The sequence below is a fragment of the Pseudoliparis swirei genome, chromosome 3 (genome assembly GCF_029220125.1).
Source record: "Pseudoliparis swirei isolate HS2019 ecotype Mariana Trench chromosome 3, NWPU_hadal_v1, whole genome shotgun sequence".
NCBI lineage: Eukaryota > Metazoa > Chordata > Actinopteri > Perciformes > Liparidae > Pseudoliparis > Pseudoliparis swirei.
In genome coordinates, this window is record NC_079390.1 from 6,930,845 (window position 1) to 6,949,700 (window position 18,856).

The 18,856-nt window shown below is 41.4% G+C and overlaps 2 protein-coding genes across 6 annotated transcripts; one reads left to right on the forward strand and one right to left on the reverse strand.

Moving 5' to 3' along the window:
- Positions 1 to 307: 307 nt before the first annotated feature.
- Positions 308 to 5,566, forward strand: nsrp1 (nuclear speckle splicing regulatory protein 1). Of its 5 annotated transcripts, none has more exons than XM_056411697.1 (7): positions 308 to 399; positions 2,282 to 2,366; positions 2,469 to 2,525; positions 2,637 to 2,765; positions 3,273 to 3,480; positions 3,834 to 3,936; positions 4,051 to 5,566. In XM_056411697.1, the coding sequence occupies exons 3-7, from the start codon at positions 2,517 to 2,519 to the stop codon at positions 5,273 to 5,275; spliced, it is 1,674 nt and encodes a 557-aa protein (XP_056267672.1). In that variant the 5' UTR covers positions 308 to 399; positions 2,282 to 2,366; positions 2,469 to 2,516; the 3' UTR covers positions 5,276 to 5,566. The 5 variants fall into 5 exon arrangements, with proteins under 5 accessions (XP_056267672.1, XP_056267670.1, XP_056267673.1 ...); XM_056411695.1 differs by lacking the exon at positions 308 to 399 and adding an exon at positions 1,259 to 1,489; XM_056411698.1 differs by lacking the exon at positions 308 to 399 and adding an exon at positions 1,540 to 1,709.
- A 553-nt stretch (positions 5,567 to 6,119) lies between these two features.
- On the reverse strand, positions 6,120 to 18,542 carry LOC130191938 (calpain-1 catalytic subunit-like). The gene is made up of 22 exons (XM_056411693.1): positions 18,063 to 18,542; positions 17,706 to 17,968; positions 12,319 to 12,406; positions 12,118 to 12,233; positions 11,891 to 12,024; positions 11,560 to 11,752; positions 11,411 to 11,485; positions 11,222 to 11,307; positions 11,052 to 11,123; positions 10,269 to 10,426; positions 10,006 to 10,163; positions 9,806 to 9,817; positions 9,516 to 9,718; positions 8,612 to 8,678; positions 8,411 to 8,506; positions 8,266 to 8,323; positions 8,099 to 8,154; positions 7,867 to 7,935; positions 7,573 to 7,651; positions 7,358 to 7,471; positions 7,068 to 7,120; positions 6,120 to 6,264 (listed from the first exon to the last, which is right to left on the reverse strand). The coding sequence occupies exons 2-22, from the start codon at positions 17,943 to 17,945 to the stop codon at positions 6,238 to 6,240; spliced, it is 2,154 nt and encodes a 717-aa protein (XP_056267668.1). The 5' UTR covers positions 17,946 to 17,968; positions 18,063 to 18,542; the 3' UTR covers positions 6,120 to 6,237.
- Between the last annotated feature and the right edge of the window lie 314 nt (positions 18,543 to 18,856).

Here is an 18,856-nt window from a genome sequence, read left to right on the forward strand (position 1 = left end):
AACTGCTCTACTGCACTGTTATCTTCACTGCCTGAAGACACATATCTGAGATAGCAGCAATTATAGCCTGCCACAAAACCACACACTTAAATATGAAGTATGTGTCATCTACACACACGGCAACACAGCCCAGATCCACATGCATGCAGGTAAGCACAGAAGTGGGAGGAGATTATAAAGTTTCTGTCCATAACTACATCCATTCTCTTGTCCTATCTATTTATCTACAGGCCCTATAGTTTATTTTATTACGGCTACATCTGTCTATCCATCAGGCATCTTTGGTAATTCTGTTTGTACCAGAGGGATTAACAGTGAGGCCAGAGATGAGATGGAGATTTGGATTTAGTATCACTCAGAAGAGGCACTGGAAATTCAAAGCTGCAGCTTCAATCACAGGTAAGCCACATGGTTTCTGATTTGATATAAGAGAATGACTTAGCAAAGGTTTAGAACAGAGCAGCTGACATCATCGAAAAAGAGAATAACAATGTGCATTTATCAGTCTTAGAGCAATTTTGTGTTTTTTTTTAGTGTAGCACTTTTCAGCTATATATGATGGGGTTGCAGGAATATACTATAACATACTTATCTACTCTATTTATCTATTATAAGCTTTGGTGTCCAGTTATTGTGGTGATATAAAGTACAAGTCTGGTCCCAAAGTAAAGGTTAGGACCCCTTCATTGGCCTATGAGATGAACTCAGGATGCATGATGATTACCAGGAAATATGAACAACTATGAAAACAAGAATGTAAGTGTTTTTACACTTACATTCTTGTCGTGGCCTAAGAGCCGGGCCGTGACAAAATCGTTTTGCTTTCGCGCTCAATTCATACAAAAAACGTAATTAAACGTTATTCACCTAGTTTGTTGTATTCGTGCAGTTGTTTACACTTGGATTTAGCCCAATGTCGGAGCCTAAATCAAAAACATTTGAGTCCAGATACATTCTGTTATTCTTAATTCTTCAAAATTGACAATTATCTGTATCTGTAACCTCCTTTCCTTGATACACGTTTATTTATTTTAATAATATTTAACGTTCATCATGTCTATTAAAACAGATCCGTATAGGCCTACCTGGATTATGTTCGGCTTTTTGCAAGAGACTAATACATATTTAAGTATACATTGGAGAAATAGCGCCATCCTTTGGTAATCAAAACAATAAATATATCATCCGTAATGTTTTAACCATACAATCTATTGTTCAGACCATTTCTACCTCTTTGATTTTGTAGGCAAAAATACGGTTTATAAACACAAGAGGCACATTAATCTACAATAATGTGCTTTTAATATCGCGATATTTTGAAGCAAAAACAACAGCCTAAAAAAATACTGTCGTCTAAATAGTAGAATATGTAATAAATAAATCCACTCAGAGACAATTTTAGAGCACATTTGGTTAAATAAAAATATTGTGTCGAATCTGTCGTGCTCGTTCACAGTCAGCCGAGCAAGATGGCGGCCCCTACGAAACAGTAAGTTGTAAAGAAGCTAATGAGACTACGCCACTGTGTGATTATCATTTAAAGACGACTGTTTCACCTGGCCGGGTTGTAGTTATAATCATTTCAACGAGTTGCAGCTCTGGATTATGAGTGAAACAGTGGTTCCTCCGCTGCTACTGCAGCTAACGCTAACTGACGTTAGTTAACGACCCGCTGACGATGTGCTAACCTCGCTATTGAAACAGCTAACGTACGTTTGTAAACTTACTAAAAACGAGGTCTTTTTGGTACGATACTTCAGATTTTCACCTTTTATTACCTGCCATTTATATCTCAACCTGCCCTTTAATTTATTTAGCTTTTTGCCTCACCAACAGTGAGTGTTTCACTGCTGAAGTAAGTTAGTCATTCAGATTTAAGTGACCTGATTTGGTAGATGTGGTTTATGTTTTACTCGGGTGCATAACATATTGTAATGTTTAGAACAAAGTAAACATAAAGCAGTAAACGCACCATATTAATATCGCTGCTCCTGCTACTGAATTGTCTAATTCTAAGATACAACTGTATTGATATGGGTTTGTTTGTTGGTTTGTTTTTAAATGCTGGAGACAACATCTCTAATTGTCACCATCCAGAAGTACAAAACACTCACATTCAGGCTGGTCCTTTAAATGGTTGCTTTAGTTTTTGTCAGATGCAACGCCTTTGCCTTTTCCCCAGTAGAGATACCTCTTTTCTCAATGAATTACAACTGATCTGTGAAGTACAGATGACTTTGGTATGAAAGTGTTTACGAAGCCTCGTTTCCTTCTTGTCCAGGTACGGGCTGATTTTGTCTCAAAAGAAAGGATTGTCAAAGAGCCTTCAGAAACACTCGGTGTTCGAGGATGACTCGGATGATGAGGTGGGTAAAGCTCTGGATTTGTTAGAAGCAGAAGAAGAAAAATGTAAATATATGTCTCCAGGTATCAGTCAGCATTTTGCATATTTTGTGTTTGTTCCTCAGACCACAGTGGGGGAGAGTCTGCAGAAAGAAGCTATCAAAAAGAAGACGATGAAGCAGGTAAGAGGAAGAATGAAAAGACTTCATGTGATGTCAGTCCATGTAGTGCTATAATCTAGTTATACCTCTGTGATTTATATCTCTCTGGTCCTTCTCGCTCTTGTTTTAAAGACACGTTTGGCGATGCACAAGGCCCTAGAGGAGGACAGCACCGTTTATGATTACGACGGTGTGTACGACGAAATTCAAAAACAGAGACTTGAGAACAGCATAAAATTTCTGGGAGGCGCTGACAAAAAGGTAATTTTTATTATGTCAAACAGCTGTATGCAGGGTTGGTACGGTCATGGAAAACCTGGAAAAGTCATGGAATTTTAAAATGGTAATTTCTAGGCCTGGAAAAGTCATGGAAAAAACTTAAATCATAAAAGTTTTGAAAAAGTCATGGAAATGTGTTATATTCACATGTTCATTTATGCCGAGTTTGAAATAATTAATGTGTTTTTTAAAGAAAGACGCTCAAAATATAAGCCGGCGTACGCTCTCAATACGCACAATTTTCTAAATGTTTCATGTTTATACCGAGATTTCAGTTTGGTCATGGAAATTTGGTTTAAAGTCATGGAAATCCATTGGTCAAAATGTGTAAGAACCCTGTGTATGGCTGCATTTTGTCCACAGCAGCATTTCAAAGGATCAAACGTTTTAAAAGACAGTCCATGCACTAAAATATGTTGTGGCAAGACACGGATTCCTTGTGCTTCTGTTTTGCCGCTATCTTTTTATTGTCTCTGGTTTTTGTTACAGCCAAAGTACATCCACCAGTTAATGAGAGCGGTTGAGGACCGAAAGAAAGAACAAGAACGAAGGGACGAGAGGAAGATCCAGAAGGAGAGAGAGGAAGAAGGAGAGGAGTTTGCGGATAAAGACGCTTTCGTTACATCCGCCTACAAGCTGAAACTGCAGGAGCAGAAGGAGGAGCAGGAGAAGGAAAAAAGAATGGAAGCGATAGAAGGTTAGACCGATACTCTACAACTGTTTTTATAGACTGTAGACAGCTGGGGTTGTGTTTTTAAGTGATATGATGAGGCTCTGACATTTCAAACAACATATGAATATATTCTAAATTGTATTTGTTCATAGCAACGCTTTGTTTCTAAGAAATCTGGATATGTAAAAACTATTTGTACAGTTAACTTCACTTCCAGGAATGGTATTGTGTCGCTTTGGAGAAGTATCTCCTTCCTCAGGCCACACAAAGCATGACTTGAGGAGATATATATTTTCAAATGTTGTAGAAAAGAGGCCACTTCATATGAAGGTATGTCAATAATTTGTTTGAATTATTATTTTAATTTTTGTAATTAGCGGCTTTGGACGTGAAGAAACAAAAAGATCTGAGCGGCTTCTACCGCCACCTGCTGAATCAGACTGTTGGAGAGGAGGCGATACCGGATTGCTCAGCAAACAAGTCAGTCATAGCTTCGCGTGACTCGTTCGTCTATAAAGAAAACAAGAACGCATATTTGACAAACTACTCTGAGCCTTTATGTGTATCTCTCTGTTTCTGTTCCTGCTTCCACAGAACACAAGACTCAAAGTTATCAAAAGACACAGAGAGGACTTCACCGGTTCACATTCCACCATCCCAGGACATCATTCATAGTTCAGGCAGCGACAGTGAGGAGGGGCGTGAGCAGAAGTCTGGCTTCAGCAAGCTGGGGGTAGGCTCTGCAAAACGCCAGTACAGACAGAGGTCGCCTTCATCAGGGAGCGGAGAGGAGAGGGAGAAAGAGAAGGAGAGAGAGAGACATAAGAAGAGGCACAGAGATCAAGAGAGAGACCGAAACAGGGGAAGGGAAAGGGATGACAGACACGGGGGAAGGAGAGACGACAGGGACGGAAGGAGGGACAGAGGAAGAGAAGATGACAGGAGCAGAGGCAAGGACGCAGACAGGGAAGACCGGGACAGAGGAAGAGAAGATGACAGGAGCAGAGGCAAGGACGCAGACAGGGAAGACAGAGGAAGAGAAGATGACAGGAGCAGAGGCAAGGACGCAGACAGGGAAGACCGGGACAGAGGAAGAGAAGATGACAGGAGCAGAGGCAAGGACGCAGACAGGGAAGACCGGGACAGAGGAAGAGAAGATGACAGGAGCAGAGGCAAGGACGCAGACAGGGAAGACCGGGACAGAGGAAGAGAAGATGACAGGAGCAGAGGCAAGGACGCAGACAGGGAAGACAGAGGAAGAGAAGATGACAGGAGCAGAGGCAAGGACGCAGACAGGGAAGACAGAGGAAGAGAAGATGACAGGAGCAGAGGCAAGGACGCAGACAGGGAAGACCGGGACAGAGGAAGAGAAGATGACAGGAGCAGAGGCAAGGACGCAGACAGGGAAGACAGGCATGGGAAGAGGGAGAGGAGCCCGAAGGAAAGAGAGAAGGATAGGAACGGGGACAGGGAAAAGAGAAGGAATCACGGTGACGACAGGCGTAAGGACAAAGATCAGGAGGAAGAGAAGGAGGGAAAGAAGCAACCAGAGAACGAGAAGGCGGTGAAGAGCGTGAAGAGCGAAGAAAAGGATCCAGAAAAAGATCCAGAAGAGAAGGAAGCAGTCGGAGAGCAGGCCGTGAAGAAAACCGATGAGCAGAAAGAGAAAGGGGAAGATAACGAGGATCCGGAGGAGAAGGCGAACAAGTTTGTGAAGCGCAGCACGGATCAGACTGTAACTTCGGCCAGAGACCGGTACTTGTCCAGACACATCGCACGCTCGTCCTTTAAGACTTATATAGAGAAGGAGGAGGACTGAGAGCTGTGCGGCAAAACAGAGAAGATACGGCTTGTGATATTTCATGTTTTTTTTTCAACAAATCCCATGAAAGTACCAAAAGCCAACATTTAGTTAGTTTCTTCTTCTTCTTCTTCTGTCAGTACCTCCTGATTTCCCTTTCCCTATACTCAAGCCCATTGGTTACTAAAGATGCATATTGTTTTAGTTTTATTTGTATTATTTTCAGCCTTCATTTGGTGATCTAGTGAGTATTTACTGGATCAAAATCAAGTGTAATGTTGATTGTAATTAAAGAAAATGTGACTGTTCCATAGTGTGGCTTATTGAGGTGATAGTTATGGACAACAGAGGTAGCTGTGGCATTGATTACCCAGATAATTCACCGTTGGTTTTAGTCTTTTCATGGGATCTGCTGACGAGGGAAATATTAAATATATTGCCGACCTTATCCCGTATCTGCTGACACTGCGGTGGACTGATTCAAACGTTCTCGCTGGTCTTCAGTGACGAGAGAGAGCTGGACTTTATCCTTCTGGTGAACTCGAATTGATGGATTTGAGGACTTATTTTAGAAATAACACAAACTTGTAAATATGAGTTTTGACAGGGAGACCCACGTAACATCACACACATAAGTGTATAAAGTACATTTATCTGTGTAATGCAGAAGAAGTGGAACGACGTGTGAGCCAGTGATGATGCGTTTGATCACTTGAGTTTTTTTGTATTTTTCCCATGGAGTCGGTGATGAGTTAATAAATCATTCCTGCGCCACATTTTCTTCTGTCGCTTCCTGTTTGTTCAGCCACCACTTGCAGTTTGACGTTGAAATGTGTACAATAATTAAGATTTCAATTCACAATTCAGAAGGTAACAATGTTTTATTTCACAATTTGATCACAAATGTGTTACTGCTGTCCAGGTTGGGCACATGGCAGCATTTAGTTGCAGTCTTCTCCTGTGGCGCCTGCAGCGTCAGTCTAGTTGTACATGAAGACGTTGGACCACTGAAACAGAAAAGGGCAGTTTGTATCTTTAATGCTTTAAATTACTTATTTTTTGCACGGATACGACTGGTGGAATGCCACTCACAATATTTAATATGCACCGTACTTTTCCCATGTTATACTACATTATAGTGCGAGAACACTAAATTCTACAGTGAAACTACTTTAAATCCACAGATTTATCTACAAGTTACTTGTATTTTACATCCAAACATGATGGATGATGTAGCATTCGTGAATTTCGCAAAACATTTTTTTAAAGTGGGACGAGAGGATCTGTGTTTATATCAATAATGCGTGGCGCTCTAATTTAGTAAAAGTTGATGCAAAATGTGTTTCTGGTATAAAGCCATATTATCTGCCTCGAGAATTGTTTTTCTTGTTTACATTCCTTATGATGCAAATAAAAACATGCACTACTATTTTGGTTTTGTTTGTCTTGTGTTGCATAATGACTAAATTATCCTTGAATCCTTCTTATATATCGAATATATAGAAGTGTGTAACATAGTAACAGCTAACTGTTACTATGTTACACACTTCTATTACAGTAAAATGCTATTTATACATGACTTGATAATAATAATGCAATACTTAGTACTTTTGTTACTAAAGATACATTTGACTAATAATAGGTAAATTAATCCGAAACATCGTCAATGCAGAAGAATGAGTCTATTTATATTGCAGTATTGTGACTTTTACTTTAGCAGAAGATATGAATATGTCTGCCGCATTCATGTGTGTTGGATGTATAGAGAAAGAAAAGAAGAACATGTGGCATGTAGTGGAAATAGACTCGCCTCAGTCCAGGAAAAGTGGATCACTCCATCAGATGATTTGTTCTTGAAAACATCTGCAAAGAAAACAAAACATAAATAACATATATTTTTAATGCAACATAAGCCACAATGTATCATGTTTTCATTGATATGGATAATGACGATACGCTATGCTCCTTGACATCAATTTGACATGACGTGCTGTGTATTTTGAGGTGGAATAAGTTCTTTCGTCCCACAACTCTCCATTGTGAACAGATAAAAGCAGATCGTCTCAAAGTGATTGGGGTTTTTGTTTCCACGAGACTCACCTGACATCTTCTCCAGGCGTAACATCAGAGTGATGAAGCTCTCCATGGAGATGTTTGACGCGCCTGAGTAGCGGGCCATCATCAGCTTTACCATGATGTCGTCCATGTCCATATCTGGTGAGAAAGTTGCCAATGTGAATAGGAAGCATTTTCCTCTTGTTGTAATGCTGGAAGCTTATTATGAAGTTGTAATCATATTATAAATGGTAAATTGCCTGCAGCCTCAATTGCCTTCTGGAGCTCATATTCGGACAGGGTTCCGCCCCCATTCACATCTGCACGATGAAAGCTTTTCTGTAAAAAAGATGAATTTATATTTAGAAACTAAGAGCACTTTTAACATGTAATTTAAACAAGATATATATATATATATATATATATATATATGTTGTATTATTATGAACTGCCTTTCAGATAGTGTCTATAATTTTAAAAGAAAAGTCTTGATTAAATAAATGAATACAAACAATGGAAATACATCGTCATCATGCCCATATTTGCTGCATTACCTTGTATTTGTTAATCTTCCCCCAGAGAGTTGAGAACTCATTGAAGGCCATCGTCCTTCTTTGGTCGGTCTTTGCACATTAAGGAAGCATCAGAAAAATATTCAATTTGACCATTTCAAAATGTTGTGACTTAATTTCCCCTTTCTGCCATGATAATGTGTTGTGATTTGTAGGATAAGGGGAGAAAAAGCCCGAACATGGTTAAACTTTTCCATTTTTCTTTGAAGGATACATCCACCATGGCCATCATGCTCATGCAGGTATCCAAACCAAAGCCGTACCAGGTGCCTGTGAAAGGTACAAACAGACAAATTAAAACCCCCGACGTGACTCGAGGATTTGGTGCCATGAGTTACGACGAATGAATTAAGATTCGAAATGTGATGTAAATCAACTCGCCGTGAGGGAAGTTGTCGTTCAGAAGCTTCTGGAGTTGTCTGGCTTTCAGTTGACCGGACTGACAACAAAAAAGTGTGATTGGTTGACATCAGAAAAAACAAACAAATTGACAAGCAGATGGATTCGCAGACAAAGAGTTACACACCTGATCGGCGTAGCGGCTGAACATGGCCCGGGTGGCTCTCCTGCCAGTGGTCTCCTCCTTCACATCGTCATCGGCATCGCCATTGTCGGTCGGCACCTTAAAGACGACAAGTTGATAGATCCGACATCAAATTTGAGAACTAAACTTGCTCTCTCTAATTAACAGCTGAAGTATATATGCACTATATTCCTTGATTCATACCTCTGGAAGAATTAGGTTCTCCTCCTCTTCGTGGTCATGCTCGTCGTCATCAAAATCGTCATGGACACTAAATACAGTCGAGGAGGGTTTAAAATCAGACTTCTGAAAATCTGAGGATTGTTCCCCAATAGTTCAAAGATTAAGCCGGTACTTTAACTTTACACATGTTTCAACCGCTAATTGCAACTGTTGGGCAGTACAACATAACATTATACTAACATGCTAATTCTAGTAATAGTCACTTTATTATGAACCATCATCTGTAACAGTTTAGCTCCACACCTTCCTTTTTGTATTAGTTGTTTTCATCCTGTCACTAACTATCATGTCATTCCAGATCCTGCTTCCCATCTCGTCAGTCCAACTCCCCTCACCTGCCTCTGATCACTCCCTCGTTAGTCCCTCATTACCTTCACCTGGTCCTCACGCCCTTCTCACCTGCAGCCCATCCCCTCATTAGTCCCTCATTCCCTTCACCTGGTCCTCACGCCCATCTCACCTGCAGCCCATCCCCTCATTAGTCCCTCACTATTTAGCTCCCTCACTTCCACTTGTCCTCTGCCAGATTGTCTTGTGTTTTTCCGACCGAGCCCTCGAGCGTTCCATAGTTTGATTATTCTGTCTGTTCCGATCTTGACGACGCTTTCAGTAAAGAATCTTTATTTGAATTATCTGTCCTGAGTCGTGCATTTGAGTCCACCCTAATCCCGTCGTGACAACGTCAGAACATGTTTATTATCCAAGTGAAGTCCTATTTCAATGTTAATCAACTTGTGTTGGCCTAAAAGAAGTCAACACAGTGGAATTAGCCTCTAAAAACACCCAACATGTTTAATTTTATTTGTCAAATAATATTCTCCATTGGGACTTACCATATATATATCGAGCATCAGTAAGTCCTTACCTCATCTTGGCATCAGTCTTGGTGTAGACAGTGAGAACAAAGTCTGCACTCATGTAGGGTTTCATGGTGGAGGGCATGATCAGATACTCTCCGGGCTCCAGACTGTGCGACTCAATCAGATCCCTCTCGTGGGTGTAAAGCTGTCTTTGCTTCATGGGACTGTTTCTTTGAAAGAAGGAGGACCCCACGCGTCCTTCTGGTGTCTGAGAAGAATGTGGTGAATACTTACATTGCATAAATCACTTTTATTTAAATGCAGACCGAGCTGTCGGCGTGATATTTGTTCTTACCCCTGGTGGAATCTGTTGGATGTGAAACGGAAAACAACAAAAAGTCATTCTACAGTTTTCAAATCACAAAGTGCTCTTGACAGAAATAGCCTAAAACCATTACTAATGGCTATATCATACATGTGTATACTTGCTAATTTGTATTAGGTGTTATTAAACCATAATTTAATATTTAAAGAACCACAATTCAGGATGCAAACCTTAAAGACGGTGAGTCCAATTGGGTGGGATCGTATTCTTTTGCGGCTCTTTTGCTGAGGCTTCTGCATCAGAGAGAGGAAGATGTTTTGGTCTTGCTGCTCCTCCTTGTTTATGTTAGACACCTGCAAGCGGTACTGAGGATTCGTCGCAAAGGTAGCTACAGGGGATGAAAAACAGGACCAATGTCAGAAGTGTTTTTTTTACACTCACACACATAACAAAGACACAACGAACATCATTGCAGTGAGAATCTTTGGCTCACAGTCAAACACGTTGCCGCCTGCAGATCTCCCTGCCACCCAGCTGCCGTCGTAAGTCATGGATTTCCACTGGCAGGTGACGTCGCCATCAATAAAGTTGGGGTTCTCACAGCTGATGAACAATGTTTGGAAATAATAACAGAAGTCCTCCAACTCCATCCTAACAGGCAAAGATAAACAAAAGAAAAAAGGTCAGATGTCGTAAATATACTGTATTCTGCATCCAAACTAAATCATTTCCTTTATTTCTACAATATATTCATACTTCATTTATTTTATCTGTTGTTCACTATCAGATAGAAGCGTAATGCATTCATTACATGACAAAGAAAAGTTGACATGTGTTTATTTTAACATTGGGAGATAGTTGGGTCTTTATGAATGTAAATGGAATGTTATTTGTCTGTTGACTTTGCAGTTGTTTAGATATAAAGCCCATTCATTCTAAATTACAGGACAGAGGGGTGTTCCTTCAGGTCAGGGTCAGTACCACAGGGAAGAGTTAAAGGTACCATGTGGACATTTGACCACTAGGGGCGCTGTGGAGCACTATATTTCTATGACAGAAACATGTCTCACACTTTTCCACTGATCGACAGACAGTTGGTGGTGGGAGCAGACCAAGACATGGAACAAAGTTCAGCCATTAAACAAATATGTAAACAGTGTTTCTTCCAAAAACTATCTTTGCTTTTTTTTTACGAGGTAGAAATTAAATTCATCATATGTATTAGTCCTCACAGCTTGATGAGATACACTGTTCACCTTTATTTAAGCTTATTTACCAGAACTCTCCATCGTTGCGGTCAGAACACTTTGCCCGATCTTCTGGGCTGACGCTCTTCCAAAGGCCGGACCTGAGCACCAGAGGAAAATAAATATGTTCTTCAGCTAGTGTGCAGAGAAAGACATTTTTGATTATTGGGTGAGTGTGTGATTAATTCACGGAGCCTACTTGTCACTCCACTTCCCATTCCACTCAGTCTGGCCCCAGGGATTCATGAGTTGCACCAGCTTCACGATGGAACTGTAATAGTTAACCTTAAGATGAAATGATAAATTCACAAATCAGAATTCAAATGCCGATTAAACTCCAACGGCTCTTATTTGTTCTCTTGCCATATATGCAGAACATGAACTGTACCTCGGTGACCGCTGTGACAGAATAGGCATGTGCATCCACGATACCAGTTTCCTTTACGGTGTTCACCAACTTCCCCTGAAGCAGAGAGAACAGTTCAATCTCTGTGAATTTCATTGAGATTTCTTTACCTCCAGGATACTTTTTCTCACCCCTTTCTGGGGAGTCCCGCAGCAAATCATCGAATGGCACTTGGTGGCTCTGGTCAGTGCGTTCCACAGCGCCACATCATGGTCCACCTTGTGGGCTTCGTGGAGTTCGAAATTCATGGTTAAGCCTCCACTGAAATCCTTGCAGGCCTCTGATGGCAATCCAACGCTCATGTCTGCGTATGAACCACACACTCTGTGGGAGAGAGAAGAAAATAACGTGGTTGTCGTGGAAACCATTCATCCGGGTTGAGAGTTTAGCTAACGCAGCACTCAAAGACTTGAGACCCACTAAAGTATTTTTTACATAAGGGGGAATAGGTTGGTTTCCTACTTGGCATAAGCTTTCTCCAGCAGAGGAGCCCAGAACTCATTTCCAATCTTGGAGCGCACAGACAGAGGCTTGTTGTTGAGTGTTGGCAGGAGGTCGTCGATGACAACATCCACCCACTTGCCGAACCTCCAGAACTGACACACGAAAAGGACAAGTGAGAAACACAAGTTAGACCAGAGTGCACTGCGAAGTCCCTGCTCCACACTCATGTATCATGAATCCTTTACCCGGAAGTGAAACACCCCCGCGTAGTCACTGAAGCTCTGGTCCAAAGACACAACTTGACCAAACAGGCTTTTCTTGAACGTCAGTGCGGAAATTGCAGCCAGAAACCAGCAGTTACCTATAAAATGAAGTGACCAAAATCAAGCCCCGGCAAACAGTCCAAATGTCCATCTAAGAAAAGTGTTTGTGTGTTGTTGACTTACCCACAACGCCTTGATCAAAGTCAAATCGGGAGGCTCCTTTGGTACAGAAAACAGGATCACTGCTGCTGTTCTCTGCTTTCAAGATGTCCTAGACAATAGGAACAAAATAATAATAATCAGATGTACACATAATAGGGCTGGGCAACGATTAACATTTTTAATCGCGATTAATCGCATGATTTCCCTGATTAATCGCATTTGTATACGCAAAATCCAATAATTCATTCAAATTTGAAATGTTCTGCCATATGAATGAAAGTGCCATAACATGTGTTGTCCCTGTTAGAGTGAGACACCAGAAAACACTTTCAGTGCAGTTTGTCAATTCCTAGAACTTGACACTTATTTTAAATGTTCTGCCATATGAACTAAAGTGCCATAAAATCTGTCAGGACATTGTCAAATGCACTGTTATGCAGAGACACTGTGACAGAACGCTGGAGACTGAAGCAGGGACATGATCAAAGGCAGTCGTCTCGCAGCAGCGATCATCTCTGGTGCTCTATCTGCTCAGTGTGGTGACTTTATTTGTCACATTCCACTGCTGTGCAACTTCAGTAAAGTGTCCCGCGCACGTTTCAGCATCATGTGTCTCCTCTGTTTTCATCAGTCAGGGCATGTGAATGCATCGCCCACTTCTCATCAATATAATGCACAGTCACTCCGAGGTCATTGTGGTTACAGAGTGATGTCCAGTAGGGTGACCAGATTTGAGTTTGTGAAAAAGAGGACACTTCATCTGGGGGGGGGGGGGGGCTGAGATTAAACATCTCTCTCGTTCTGCCTGTTTTGTGATATACATGCCTAAAAGGTGCCTAATATTTCTAGACTGAAATAATATCGGCATTATAATTATTATAACTATGAGGATTTTTTAGTTGCCTATTTTGTGGAGCCCCCTCAGGACGTGGTGCCCTACGCACAGCGCGTAGTGCGCTATGGGAGCGGCGGCGCTGGTTGTAGTGTATAGCATGCCGCACAAACAACAATGAACTAGTGGAGGCGGCAAGGTGCTCCGTGTTGCCAGATTGGAGATGGTGAAGTATCGTACCAAAGGCTCAAAATGGTTGTATTTGGAGGATAATTATCGTGTATCTGGCAACCCTGAGATCGGTCGACCAATGACTGTCCTCTAAACCGTCAGAGCTCACGTAAGAAGGGAGATACCATTTCCAAAACTTGTCAGGGGTAAATACGAGTTTATGAAAACCCAGAGAAAAACAAATATCCGACGAAGCAAAATCCCGGACGTTTTTGGAATCCCTGCCGGACGCATTTTTTAGGGCTCAAAAGCAGGACAAGTCCGGGGAAAACTGGACGTCTGGTCACCCGATGTCCAGTCGTCCCCAGTGAGAGCAACAGGGTGCACGTTGTGAAGCTGTCGCTTTTGCAGTCCTCTCCTTTTAGTGGGGTCGTATAAGGCTCAGTCATTTCAAATTCGTGTTAAAGTTTGGTTTTCACTTCCAAGTTGAAGTTTAGGGTCTACAGAAAAATTTGAGTCCGAGTGTCAAACACACAGATGAAAAATGGCCTCTAGGGGGCGCCGCAAAATATGTAAACTGCTACAACTTTTGATTAGATTATCCAATTTTAACATATGAGGTATGTATGGATTCAGAATTAAAAGGAGAAACAGGTATACCAAGCATTTGGTGACCAGATAAAAATAAATACACTTTTATCCCAAAATATTACATGGACACAAGCGAAATTATGCTTTTTTTGGAGATAAAGTCTGGAAATGTCCTCAAAGTTGCTATAAAACATGATTTTTAAAGTTATTGTAAATAAAGGCTGTCTTTATAAAGTACATGGACTGTCTCCCAGATAGTATCCGGGCAGAGTTCGAAAAGGGACATTGGGCGGTAACTCGCAGCAATCGACGCTTTTCAGCTACGCCGATTGACCAAGCACACGAGCAAGCCAACAAAAGGGTGAAAGGAGTGGGTGGCATAATTGGCCTCACAGAGAACCCGGACATGTTGGAACGCTGGATTGTGACAGGCCCGGAAATCAGCCGTGTCCTGGAAGAGTTTACCACTGTAAATGACAGTGATGACTCCGAATGGCGTCCTCATCACGAGGAAGGATCAGCATCACAGCAGCGTTTTCAACGTCACACCAAAGACCTGATGGAGCTGTTGCTCAGCAATGGGAATCCCTTTGAGGAGAGCAGTAAAGACCTGGTTACTTTAGATAACAAGGTGTGCGAGTCTGCAGCCGCTGCAGCATCGGTCCTTAAAGTTGAGTCAATGGGACAAGAGCAGTACAACAACTTCAAAAAGAATGTGCTGGACTCACATGACACACCACTGACAGCTCCGATCAAGCGAAACAACTTGATGTTGTTCCATGAGAAGAAAACACGCAAGAAGACAGCAGCTAAACTGAGGATGCAGCACTTCAAACGTCATGCAGAGCTTTATGGGAAAGCTTTCATTGTGCTGGAAAGCCGGAGTGGGAATTTGGAAGATTTTTTCTGCCACGAGTCTTCGCCATACCCACCTGCATTGTCATGCGAAGGATCCCTCAACTCCTGTACGAAATCAGATTTGTTGTTTTACATCCTGGGGAATCCTAAGAGTGGAGGAATATCTGACAGTGAGGAGATAGTTGCACCAGATCTTTATGATTTCATTGTCATTGATGGTGGAGCACTTATCCATTCACTGCCTGGCACGACTGTCCAAGGGAAGACCTTTGAGTCCTACTTCGACAAGGTGTTCTGCCCAAGAGTTCAACGTGACCTGAAAAGATCAACACGAGTGGACATCGTCTGGGACCAGTATCGTGCTTTGACAATCAAAGGAGGAACAAGAGAAAAGCGAGGATCAGGCACCCGACAACGCATCTCTGGCACTGCCAAAGTCCCAAGAGATTGGCAGGCATTTCTGGCAAATGAGGATAATAAGACAGAACTGTTTTCATTCCTGTCAACTGCGCTTGTAACAAATGGACAGTTCCCAGATGACAAAGATGTCTACATAACAGCAGATGATTGCGTCCACCATGTTGGAAACAGTCCTCCAATGGATCGCTGCAACCACGAGGAAGCTGACACTGTGTCCTAGTGCATCTTCTCCATGCCCTCCAAACAGCATCAGTTGGGATGGTCTATACTGGAGACACAGATGTTGTCGTAATCCTGCTGAGTAATTTCCATCATATCAAGGCTTTGAATGCAACTGCAGAAATCTGGATCTGCTTCAAAACTGGAAAGACATCAAGAATGATCTCCCTGAACACTCTCGCCACAAAACTGGGCACAGAAACATGTAAAGCCATGGCTCTCTTCCACGCATTCACGGGATCAGACAGCACATCTTCTTTCAAGTTCAGGGGTAAGCGATCCTGCTGCAAATTGATGCACGAAGTTCCACACTTGACAGAGGAGTTCGCAACCATCATTGAGACTCCATTCCAAACCTCTCCAAGGCTGAAAGAAGTTGCAGTAAACTTTGTCTGTAGGCTGTACTCCAGTGAATCAAATGAGGAAAATGATGTTGATCTTCTTCGAATGAGGCTATTCTCACAGAAGACGAGGGATGTTGAAAGAATCCCCCCAACAATGGATGCTTTGGATCTACATCTCAAAAGGAGTGTCTTCCAAGCAAGCATCTGGACAACAGCCCACATGTAAGTATGCACCTGTATGGATTTGAGTACTATATAATCACAAAAGAACCATGCATTTATGTATTCATTCATTTAGGTCTATAATGCCTGACAACAACCCCACTGACCATGGGTGGAAAGAAGAGGACAGCAAACTTCTTCCCATTTGGACTACGATACCACTTGCCAAAGACGTATTCCAACTAGATGTGAAGTGTGGTTGTACAAGTACTTGTACAAGTCGACCTGCCAGTTCTCGGTGCAAGTGCATGAAGGCGGTTAAAGTGCACACGTCTGTGCAAGTGCACATGTCAGAACTTCTAAGACTGACATAGAATAAATCAAAGAAGTAAATTATAGTTATCATTGTAGAGTGAAGTTCTCAGAATAAATGTTAGCCCTATGGTCCTCTGTTCATTTTTGAATGCCAGAAAAACTATTGTTTATCTTCTTATTGTTATTGATTTACTTTCTTCCAGATATAAAGTTCTTTTGTGAAAATTTCTTGTGAATAAAATGATGGCTTGTTGGCTTGATTGATTGATTGATTGATTGATTGACTGAAAGAAGTTGAGACACCTGATCCTAAATCAATACATAGAAAGTTCATGGCTGTTACTACATTTTGCGGCGCCTCCTAGGGCATAGAATAGAAGAGTGAGGAGCATTTCAATTTCAGTTTAATCACCACACAGTCTTGACTTGTGAAATAACATTAAAAAGTAAAATTCCTTAGCAACTGTGAGGATATTTTCAGACTTTATCTTTAAAAAAGCATAATTTCGCTTGTGTCCATGTAATATTTTGGGCTAAAAGTGTATTTATTTTTATCTGGTCACCAAATGCTTAGCATACCAGTTTCTCCTTTTAATTCTGAATCCATACATACCTCATTTGTTAAATTTGGTTAATCTAATCAAAAGTTGTAGCAGTTTACATATTTTGCGGCGCCCCCTAGAGGCCATTTTTTATCTGTGTGTTTGACACTCGGACTCAAATTTTTCTATAGACCCTAAACTTCAACTTAGAAGTGAAAACCAAACTTTAACACCAATTTGAAATGACTGAGAAAAATTACACATGCATCTGACCCCACTATTTTCATACAACTCGTGTATTCTCCGTGTGATGTGTGTCTTGAGGGCGTCTCATACCTGCCGTCATTTGTTGAGATTCTTTTTCCCCCACAAATACTCTGACTTTATGATGTTATGTCCATTGTTTTGTCGTCTGCATTGTTTATAGTCCTCTAGGTGTTATGTCTATGTATTGTCTTTTGTCTAAAAAAATTATAATTAAAAAAAATATATATATATAAAACAACAACAAAAACATGCGTTAATGCGCGATAAAATAATTGTCGGCGTTAATTAAGTGCTGCGTTAACGCAAGATTAACGCGTTAACGTGCCCAGCCCTAACACATAATCATATAAATTGCATTACAACTGCATACTTCACAATATAAAAACATCTGTATTGCTCTACATAATATCACATGTGATTTAGCTGATGCTTTTATCCAAAGCGACTTATAATCATGTTACATTCATATACCGTAGTGTGAGAACCCCTGCCGTAGACACAGCTACAGGGTTAAGTGTCTTGCTCAAGGACACATGGACTAGGGTGGGGATTGAACCACCAACCCCCAGATTGAAAGACAAACATGCTAACCACTTAACCACAGTTGCCCACAACCACATCACAAATATATGTGCTCTCTAACAATTGGATTTAGATAAGTAAGAAAAAAGACATAAAGTATCTTACTGCTGGTCGAAGCCACTCCACTTGGGCTTCCTGCCGACGGGTCAGACCCTCCAGGTCTCCCAGAGATTGGTTGTTGGGTGGGAAGGTGTTGTCCACAAACAGCCTCCTCCTGCGGAGGTTGTTGTCCTTCAGCTGTGCGTAGTCTTGGTTGTTGAACTTGGCTGGGTTGGAGGGGCTTCCCTCGCTGCCATCTTGGTAACGCAAGTTGATGATAGAGGTGCAGTTTCCAGATTCAGGCATGTTGACAAGAGGCTTGAGACAGACTGAGAATACAAGAAGAAAGACGATAAATAAGAGAATTCAGGATCTAATTTAAAATACCAGAGCTGTGTTCCAGAGCTAGATGGAGATGATTACCTGCTACACTGCGGCAACCAACGTCAGCTTCAAGAGGAGTGACTCTGAGGTGTGCAGGTGGTCTCTGCAGCAGAATATATACTCACAAACCTTACGTAAGGTCTAATTCATCCCCCTTACCCCCTCAAGAATGTTTGGGGAAAAGACAAATGCCCGGGGGGCTTAGAGGCACCTTTTCTTTATTTTACAGGTGTTAATCATTCGCTTCAGTTGGATGTCACCTGATATTCTCATCCTCTCCCGGTGTATACTAACTTTGTACTTGTTTGTTCTTTTTGTTTTCTATCTGTTCTTGTTGTGTACACCATAGCACTGTAGGGAAATATACAAATGATATTGATGAGAATATGACAATACATTCAGGTCTTCTACATCAGGTGTGTGTTTCACATCTCTTTTGCACATCTTAACGCAAATGAAAAAAATGACACCTAATTTATTGGCATAGTTAAAGAAATCATGACGTCAGATTCTAGCAGGAAAAAGAGACACATTTATATTATATATAGTATTAAATACCAGCTGTAAGGCATTGCATAACAGATGCACCAGGTACTCTTTGTAGAGCAACGTTGGGGCCCTTATTGTATCTGTCTCATGATGAATTGATGCTTATCTTGGGTTATGAAACAACTACTGAACTGTTGCAGACTGAACACACTGAACAAATCATCACACTCTGATTTATTGTAAATTCAATGAGACGTAGAGAAGAAAGTCAAGATATAAACACCAAAGTCGATGTGTACATTAACACCTGCAGCAGGTACAGTCGGTGCTCAGCAAGTCCAGAC

Excerpts from the sequence above, each read along its gene's own strand:
- nsrp1 (XM_056411694.1), top strand. The coding sequence starts at position 2,062 with ATGCTGGAGACAACATCTCTAATTGTCACCATCCAGAA. Across the intron at positions 2,100-2,281 it reads CTAATTGTCACCATCCAGAA|GTACGGGCTGATTTTGTCTC; the intron begins GTACAAAACACT and ends CTTCTTGTCCAG. Across the intron at positions 3,481-3,833 it reads AAGAATGGAAGCGATAGAAG|CGGCTTTGGACGTGAAGAAA; the intron begins GTTAGACCGATA and ends TTTTGTAATTAG.
- LOC130191938 (XM_056411693.1), bottom strand. The coding sequence starts at position 17,945 with ATGCCTGAATCTGGAAACTGCACCTCTATCATCAACTTGCGTTACCAA. Across the intron at positions 10,164-10,268 it reads AGGCGGCAACGTGTTTGACT|CTACCTTTGCGACGAATCCT; the intron begins GTGAGCCAAAGA and ends CATCCCCTGTAG. Across the intron at positions 7,472-7,572 it reads GAAGGCAATTGAGGCTGCAG|ATATGGACATGGACGACATC; the intron begins GCAATTTACCAT and ends CTTTCTCACCAG.